General features: G+C 40.2%; 1 protein-coding gene across 3 annotated transcripts in view; it reads right to left on the bottom strand.

Annotated features, from left to right (window-relative positions):
* Window positions 1-312: 312 nt before the first annotated feature.
* LOC106600760 (potassium voltage-gated channel subfamily C member 1) overlaps window positions 313-10,066 on the bottom strand; it is an 88,510-nt gene continuing 78,756 nt past the window's right edge. For 2 of the 3 annotated variants that reach the window (XM_014192368.2, XM_014192369.2), the window contains one exon: window positions 7,716-8,644. In XM_014192368.2, the coding sequence (XP_014047843.1) occupies window positions 8,499-8,644 (146 nt within the window). In that variant the 3' untranslated portion in view covers window positions 7,716-8,498. Of the gene's footprint in view, window positions 346-7,715; window positions 8,645-10,066 lie in introns of those variants that run through there. The other variant, XM_014192375.2, reaches the window with a different exon arrangement.

Below are 10,066 nucleotides of genomic sequence, written 5' to 3'. Positions count from 1 at the left end.
ACATAAGGTATGTGTTTCAGTCTGTAAGTCTGTTATGTTGGTCTGGAGTTTGTTTTCTACAGGATGGTGCTGATCGAGGAGTCCACGGGAACGAAGGATGCTTCTGGTGCGGAGGGATGAACAAATCTCTTTGACTCTCTTTGTCCTCTATCATCCGCCCATTATCACCATCACCTTCAGTTCTCTTTCGTTCTCTCGCTCTCTCTCCTTTTTTCTCTCCCTCTCTCTCTCTCCCCGGTTACGTATCCCTTCAGCCCACAGTGAATCCAGTAGGGAGCTCTGGGTGAATGTGTCCTATGGTTGTTCCTCTTCTTGGACAGGAAGGGGAATTTTAGAAACTCAACACTGGAAAAAAAAAGAGGAGAGAAACAAGGAGAAGAATCAGTGGAAGTTCCAGCAAACCTAGAATATCAACCAGCTACGACTGGATGTTTAAAAACCTACATGATCCAGGGTAGTTTAGTTGATACTATTAACCTAACATGAGCTTGAATGGGAGTTTGAATTCATTTCACATTCTCAATAGTTATAGTCAAGTGTTTGATTGTATGACTGGATGGGTTTACTTATGATGAGTACAACTGTTCAAAGCAAATGATTCAACTGATCGATAGACGATAAAGCAAACGAAATACCTTTTTTTTGCAAAGCACATCTGACATGCATGTACACAAATTACGAAAAGGCAGAAAAGCCTGTAAGTTTTGCACGGACACACGCACAGACACCGATACAATTGCCGTGGGTGGTTTCAGTCCTTGTGGGCTGTTTAGTCTGCTGGTGTTCGTCTACCTCTTAATTCATTGGTTAGTCATAGTCCAATAGGGTGCTTTTCCAGCAAAAAGGACTGAGTCAGTGATTTTGGAGGTCATTCCCACACAGGACTACAGCACACCAGGAATGTTAGTTTAGCTAAACACAGACCAAGAGCTGAGAGCACTTCAGAAAGTATTCATACCCCTTGACTTTTCCACATTTTGTTGGCCTACATACATAATGTCAAAGTGGAATTATGTTTAAAAAAATAAAAAATTACAAAATAATTACAAATGAAATGCTAAAATGTCTTGAGTCAATAAGTATTCAACCCCTTTGTTATGGCAAGCCTAAATAAGTTCAGGAGTAAAGATTTGGTTAACAAGTCATATAATAAGTTGCATGGGCTCACTCTGTGTGCAATTATAGTGTTTAACATGATTTCTGAATGACTACCTCATCTCGGTAATTATCTGTAACGTCCCACAGTCGAGTAGTACATTTCAAACACAGATTCAACCACTAAGACCAGGAAGGTTTTCCAAATGGGTAGATGGGTAAAAAAAAAAAAGACATTGAATATCCCTTTGAGCGTGGTGAAGTTATTGATTACACTTTGGATGCTGTATCAATACACAACGTCAGTACAAAGATACAGGCATCCTTCCTAACCCCGTTTCCGGAGAGGAAGGAAACCGCAAAGGGATTTCACCATGAGGCCAATGGTGACTTTAAAACAGTTACAGAGTTTAATGTGTCTGATAGGAGAAAAGTGAGGATGGATCAACAACATTGTAGTTACTCCACAATACTAACCTAAATGACAGATTGAAAAGAAGGAAGCCTGTACAGAATAAAAGTATTCCAAAACATGCATCCTGTTTGCAATAAGGCACTAAAGTAAAACTGCACAAAATTTAGCAAAGAAATGAATGCTATGTTTTTGGCAAATCCAACACATCACTGAGTATCACTCTTCATATTTTCAAGCATGGTGGTGGCTGCAATCTGGTTATGGCTATGCTTGTCATTGGCAAGGACTAAGGATTTTGCCAAGGTAACATTCAATGTTCCTGACTGGCATGCGGTTTTGGATTAAATTAGGTTGAAAATCTTGAAAATGGCTGTCTAGCAATGATCAACAACCCAATTTGACAGAGCTTGAACAATTTTAAAAAGAATAATCTGCAAATATTGTATAATCCAGTTGTACAAAACTCTTAGCGACTTACCCAGAAAAACTCACAGCTGTAATCGCTGCCAAAAATGATTCTAACATGTATTGACTCATGGGGGTATGAATACTTATGTAAATTAGATTCTTCTGTATTTAATTTTAAATACATTTGCAAAAAAAAAATCTAAAAACAGGGTTTCACTTTGTCATTATGGGGTATTGTGTGTAGATGGGTGAGAAGCAAAAAAAATATTTCATCCATTTTGAACACAACAAAATGTGGAATAAATCAAGGGGTATGAATACTTTCTGAAAGCACTGTATGTATCCTACAGCCTACACACACAGATAGGCAACATGGAGGAAAAAATTAGACATGAAACAGAGCGAAGCACAAAAAAACAAGACACACACGCAACACAAAACACAGTTACACACACACGCAAACATGCACTGCGAAAACACACCACACGAAGCACAGAGCGAAACAGCACACAGAACACAAAACACATTCTTACACTGAGAAGTGATCAGCATACTTCCTCCTCTCATTTAGTTTTTTTCTTTCTTCCCCAAACTGTCCTCCATTTCATGGTTCTTCCTTTGATGACAATCCTTTTTTTTAATATACAGTTCCTACTCCCCCCCCCCAAAAAAAACATCATATGACAGTCTTTCTGTCCTTTTTTCTGTCCACTCCTATCCTCAGGAGATGTTTGTAATCCACTTTTAGGGGAGATGAAACTTTAACGTTTATGGGTCTTTTCATTTTCCCAAAGTCTGTTGTTTCAGTTTGGGGTTTTGTAATGGAAGCAGTAGAGATAGCACATCTCAAAATACCAATACAAAAAAAAAAAGAATAGCAGAAAGTGGATAGGTTGAGATGGGGTGAAACGTGTGTGTCGGAGAGAGAGAGGAGAGTGGAGGGACAAAACAACCTCGGAATCACATAACAGGGTACATAGGTGAGCTGGGATGAGGACACAGGACATACAATATTTACAAGTCCATACATACAGTAGAGAGGAAGCAAAACATTTCAAACCTTCTCTCTGTTCGGCTCTGATAGACATTACGTCTGGAAGCACTGATTTAAACCAACATAGAGAGAGATATACCTGAGTTGAGAATGTAGGGAGACTGACGAAGAGAGGGAAAGGGGAAATGTGGAAAAGGGGGAAGACAGAGGTGTAGTCAAAAACATTGCACTGGTGATATTATTCAATTCATTTCTACGTCAGTTGTTGACTAGACTGCAAACAACCACCATTTCAGCATCTTTAAAGTCCTTCTCCTTTCTTAGGAATGCTCAAAAAAAGTGTCTGAAGAACTTCTTCCCAGAGTGTTTTTGTTTTTATCTGCAATGATTGAACAAAAACATGCAATGATACACACACCTGACCATCACTCTACTAACTGACCCCACTAACTAAACCATCAACTTGCCCATCAATAATGAGCAAAATAACCACCTATCACAACAACCTCTACTGATCCATTCTAGAATGTCACATGCTCACCTCTTACTGCTTGTCAAAGAGCAGCAACTTCCTGTCCCAGTGACAATGGGGGAATATTCACTACCCGTTGGGCACAGATGTTAATTCAATGTCTATTTCACGGTGTTCCCAGTGGGTATTGACTATTCCTACTCCCTATAATAGGGCTCTGGTCAAAAGTAGTGCACTACATAGGGACTAGGGTGCCATTTCAGATGCACCCTAAGTTGAAAGAATGTGCAGGATGCACAAGGATGTAGCATAAGCATTTTTTGCTCAACAATGAGTCATCCATGTCTGTAGCCTACGGTTGGTTACGTGTGAATTCAACCACCAGAGGTATAGTCTATTTGTAGATTGTTCGTGACAGTCGAGGTTCGTTTTTCTATCTGTGACTCAATAACTGTCCTAATAAGTAACCACAAGGTGTAGCAAAAAACGAAAGTAATGCACATCATATCCCTGGTTAAAGGTCATTAGTTTATCAAACAACAAAAAATATCACTAATAATGCAAACGTCCTGTGAGCTTTCCCTCCACATAGTGGAGGTTATCGTATCGTTACAAACGTTAAACCCCTAAAATGTTGGGTATGTACTGTATCTCAGGATATTTCAAGCAAGAGAGGGACAAGACAGGACAGGATGGATTGATGGAACAAGAGAGAGGGAGAACAGAGAGGAGAGGAAGTGTGTAGAAAAGTCGGCAAGGTTTGGGTGGGCTTTGGCCAATGTGGTTTTCACCGAGGGAAATTGAGTTTTGAGGACGTGTTCTGATTAACGTGGAAAAAGGAAGAAGTCGATTTTTTTCTCTAGTATTAATTCACAGTTACTGCTTCTTTTTGCATATACCTGATAAGCACTGAGCTCTCAGAATAGTTCTCTGTATAAAGATAACAAAAATGATAAATCATAAAGTAATTATTATTACCAGTTAGTCTTGTAAGGTCAATAAGAAATAACAGAGCGGCTACACAAGACCACTGGTTACCCTTCCCCATCCTTAAAAAATACAACTTTCCCAAACCCCCTCCCCATTAGGGTACCAATGGTCTCTTCCACCCTAGAACATCTTAACATGCATATATAAGCCCAACTCTTCTGAGACAAAACTATGAGGGCCGGGTGCTTTTGTTCCCTAATAGCATGCTGTTAGTCTATATGTTATGTGTATAGAAATATACACATTCATATGCACTTAATATATACAGTAAATATATACACCTTCATGAAGCTTATGATCAAATCTGATGTCTTCTCAAATCACATTTCCTTGATGATGGATATAGACATGTCAATTCCTTATTGCTTGCAATGGAAACCCCATGAAGACTGAAATAAGTCAAAACTTTACAACTGTACAGAACATTTGGACCAATAACAGGTATAAGAAGAATTCCTATAATACAAGAACTAACACCCAAAGCACTAGATCAAGGGAAGAAGACAGGGGAGAAAGTGAGGGATGTAGGGATGAAGAGAGACAATTTGAAAAAATCGATTTGGTAGTTTGTAGACTTGTGTCTGGGTGTCAACAAAACCATATATAGGGAATATATCTATGTGTACTACCATATATAACTATATTATCATATATATTACTCTGGGTGTAGAGTACTAGTGCAAGTTGGGGTGAACTCCATTTATATTATATCAACTCTGGAGGTGAATAAAAATCCAAACCATTCATCAAAAAGAATCCCACATTTAATATAACAGGCGATTTTCAATGAATGAATTGAGATTCAATGCATCTCCTGAATTGACTGCAATCAAAATGGAGTCCACCCCAACCATAGTTATAGGTCAAGCTTTCACCCTCCCTGTCACTCCCACCTCAAACTCTACACAGATGAAGGCTTTTCGGATTCTCACCCACTACTATCGAATTAGAGTGGTCCCAGATCTGTTTGTGCTGTCTAGCCAACTCCTATGTCATTGGCAAGCTAAACATGACACGTTTGATGTGACAATGAGTGACAAGGACTTGGTAATAGAGTGCGAACCAACTGGTACTCGGGCTACTATTGAATATGTGCAGATATGAAATGCAGATATGGAGTTATGTCACGTGACTCACAACAACGGTTCATATTTGAAACTAATAAAGCGTCAAACCTTCTCACAGCATCACTTGAGCCTGTAGAGGACACAGCTCTCAACCGAACGAGTCCTGAGCTTTGAATTATCTAACGGTTTAGTCTAATTGTATTTTTTGTTGTTGCTTCGATCGCTGAGCGAGTTTGCCCTAATAGCTTTTTTAGCTTAACGCTATCTAGAGTGTATACAGTCCACACCTGTATAAGGCTAATGCTAATGTTAGCCGTAGAGATTGCCATTTCTACGAAATGTGAAAAGATTTCACCTTCAGTCCTTACACAACCCTCTGTCTCTCGTGAGAGAGGAGCAGGTAGCAGAGTGAGAAATGAGGAGGGGGAGGGATGGGAAGGTCAAACCCCCCCCAAAAAACCACATCAAATCAAACAGACACATTTCAAGCAACAGAACTGGATACGAACAGTTAGAGGCACAAGCATTACCTTAATAGATGGCAACATTCTATGCCAATAAATATCAATAATAAAATCGACAGTAACATCAGAAAATACAAAAATAAACATTTCTGTAAATCAACCGCTTAAATGAAAATATACAATCCATAAGAGTGACAATAATGAAAATGTCGACATTGGGTATATCAAGATAGATTTTTTTTTTTTTTGTACATTGTCACTATAACCTCGTCATCTTCTACATTTCAACAAAATTTCAAAAGAAATCGGGATTTTAAGAAGTTTTGGTCTCTTTTTTTTCCTGATGTCTGGTATGGAGGGAAAACATTTGTCCTCCTTCAACACTTCCTTTTCCCTCCCTTTTCCCCCCAGAAAACAGTGAGAAAGAAAGGAATGATGTATAATTCTGATGAATTGGCACTCTTGCATCTTGGACCAGAGGTAGACGCATGTCTGTGTACACAAAACCACACAACTCCCATGTGCGCCACAGATATATAGCATACAGCATATCTTCGTAGGATTAACTATACATAGATACAAATATATTTCTATACATTGCATATTTCTATATATGTATGTTGCCTCTTTTGTTAATTTTATCATTGATTCGTTCTGTTCTTCTACCAAGCGCTGTCAGTCCATCCTCCATTCACGGTGCCCTCTTTTTATGTGAGGAGCGATGGTTCAGCAGCCAGGACCGGGAGACGTGGGGGGCGGGAGGTGGGAGGTGGGAGGGGGAGGGGGGGGTCAAAAAGGACAAAAGAGAGAAAGCAAAAAAGAAAACTGAAGAAAAAAATCACTACACTCAAAATCATAAGAGTCATTGTGAGAGTGGCGATGTGGCGAAATGCTCGATACAGGAAGACAACAAAGGATTGAGGAAGTGAAGGGAGAGCGATGATGAAAATGAAAAAGACCGAAATTGATCTCTTGTCCAACGGGTGACCCGAAGCCACTTCTGAATAAAGCCACACCCTCCTGACACTGACATGTGCAGACTGAAAGGTATAGTTTGATATGTGTACAGATTGATTTCTGAGGAGCCATATTTAGAAAAAGAGAAAGAAGCTTCATTTCATTTCATGCACCTGCATACAAGAGGGCAGGTAGGGCGGGGTAGGGACGGTATATGGTCAATGATGAGAAATACCGATCCCTGCTTCGATGGCCCCTTTTACTGCTCCCGACCAACGGGAATGAGAGTTCCACCTCGACCCTGTCTTCTCTACCACACCTAACCCCGCTCCCTAGAGAAAGAAGAGAGAATCCATCCGTCCCTTCTGCCCTTTAATCCTCAAAACCATTATAAAAATAGTTTGTTATTATGTCCTCCCTCTCTGTGGGTTAGGATGCTACTCGGGAATCTCTTCTTTAAAACATTGATGGCCGTTGTTCAGGCTTTCATCAGAGTCTGTGTGTTGCACAAAAGATCCCAGAACGCTTTGCGTTCTCTCCAGCTCTCTACATGGCACTGATAATATCAATAATGATAATGATAATAACAGTAGTAGTGAATGAATGCTAGTACAGGACAACTCTCTAGCACCCTCCAGCTTTTAAAATGAAACATTGCCGTTTGATCGGTCGTGAGTCTCTAAGTGTGTGTGTGTGTGTGTGTGATACAGTTTATATTCTGCACACAGAAACACATTTAATGGTCCAATGAGTCATCTCCCCTGGGAGATCTAGCACTAACCAGTACATGGCTTGTTTTATGGGTGCTACTAACAAATCATTTTCTTACTTTGGGCTTGCCTCTTTTCTTTTCAAAGATTTTCTGTTAAATAGAAGAATTTCTTTGTGTGATTTTTTTTTTCTTCTTCAAAAAACGAATGCATGCATTTTAATATATATTCGATATTTTGTTGGTGTTAGTTACTGTGTGTTCTCATCCCAAATACAAGCGATGTGTGTGTGTGAGAGTGAGTGGATGGGTTAGCTGTCGAGGCTTGATGTTGTGTGGGGGTGTAGAGTATCAGCAGAAGTCTCATTGGACTAAGGGAGCTCTTTAGGATTAGTGGTAATACTGAGTGCAAGAACAGCACACATTTACTATAACACAGGGAGGCCTGCTATTGTAGCTCACTACATTATTTATCAGTCCCAATCACTAACCTACACTCAATCCATGTTAATAAGGCAAGTGTGTGAGAGTATATGTGTGTGTGTGTGTGTGTGTGTGTGGTGGTGTGTGTTCTCATTGCTCCAACAGGCGTAGCATTGCTGTAGACTTACACTGAATACCTCTTAACATTTTGCTTCGGCTTAACATATTGCACGTTGCATGTGGTGGTAAAGTGCATGTAGTCATAGTGGATATTTTTGCTATTCATTCTAAGTCTCTTTTACACTGCATGTCCCCCTCTACCTGGCTTTCAATATAGAGCATTATTAAAATGTGGCTAAATGGCACCCCCTACAGCTCATTATCATTATCACTATCGGACTAATTTAAATGGGAGTACTGGGATTACAGTGGTGTTGGTATGTCTCTCTTTCCTGATGCTCCTCCTGCAGTTGACTTGTTGGCTTGCTTCTCCACATCATGACGCTACAAAATGGAGGGGATGGGGGAGTGACAGCGGCGGAGGTTGGTTCCCGGGGGCTCGAAAGGGTTGGTGATGGGGGTGAGGCGCATGGGGGCTCCTGACATGCCCGAAATGTTATTGAGGCTGCGAGACTTCTCATAGCCTGTCGCTGTGGTGACCGTGTTGTCATAGTTAGAGGGTTACATTAGGTTAGAGGTCAAGGGGTTACCGGAGAGGTGACAGAAGTTAACAGTGGTGTTTTGGGGAAAAGTCGTTTTAGGGTTAAAAACAGTTTAAATGCAGGACATTTGGTACAAAATAAAGTAAAATTGCATAAATGTTTGTGGTTAATTTAAATGTTTTAATGATTATTATGTAATTTTTTTCATGTTTAAGGAGGATATGGATATAATTTGGATGACAGAGAAAGATGTCGCATTAAAATATATAATGGATTAGAAATAGCAAGGAATAGCGATTGTTATGAAGAAATAGGTTTCAAAAAACAAAAACAATAAAAAATGTAAAAAAATCATACCAAATCAAGTCAAATCAACAGTCAAACCAAAAATCCAAATCAAGTGTTAAGGCCACAGACAAGGGACAGAGAGAAAGACAGACAGACGGGAGAGACAGGACAAAACAGGAAAATGAGTTATGAAAATATGGCATCAAAATTTTGCCACATCAATACAAAATGGTGCTCTCTGTCAGTAGTGTCAGCATACACAGTACAGCACAGTAGAGTACATCACAGTACAGTAGAATATAGTAGGGGGAGAGTACTGATGGATAAAACAGCTGGTGTCAAGCTCCAGTGACTTTTAGCTCCCTCTGGCACACACAAAGAGAGGGAAGAACACTTATGTGTCTCTCAGAAAAAGGGAGATACTGGAAAAGAGAGAGGGCAGACTCAGCATCCAGATGTTTTAGCCTCCAACACTGAATTCTAATCCTCCAGACAGACAGACATCAGACAGAGGGACAGACAGATGGACAGGGCAACAGTACATACAGTCAAAGCTCTATTCAGCACCTCCCCAGAATAACAACAACGTGACCAACTTGGACCTGGTGAAGTCGTCAGGATTTGGGAACAGAAACATCAGCAGAACATTTACTGGGTGTGTATGTGTGTGGTGGAAGACCTTATGAAAACACTGACAGCTTCACCGGGCCCAACAGAACCTGGCTGCCTCCCCTTATTCACCATTTACACCTTCCTCTCGGAGCCCCCTCACAGTAGTAATGATCTCGGGTCAGTTTGACCTTTTAGATCATAACGAATAATATGAATAAGATAATATTTGAATGTACAGAGGTGACCTGATCCTAGATCAGCACTCCTACTCTGAGACGGTTTGTGAATGCAGGCCCATACTCCCTCTCATGGTCCAAGACTGCCTTCTTCCCCAGGGATGTAGTAGAACGTAAACATAAAACACAGTTTTTGCACCTTTTCATGTTGTGGATAGCCTCTATGCACATATTATTACGCCAGATTAGTGTTCAAATTTGCATTACTCCCAACTAGTCATTGTGACTGGCGTTCAGAATGTAGTTTTTGCCACTACTTCCTCAGCATTTCCTA

This window comes from Salmo salar, chromosome ssa03 (assembly GCF_905237065.1).
Source record: "Salmo salar chromosome ssa03, Ssal_v3.1, whole genome shotgun sequence".
Lineage (NCBI taxonomy): Eukaryota > Metazoa > Chordata > Actinopteri > Salmoniformes > Salmonidae > Salmo > Salmo salar.
The sequence above is the reverse complement of the archived record's forward strand: the minus strand, read 5'-3'. Positions and strand labels throughout refer to the sequence as shown.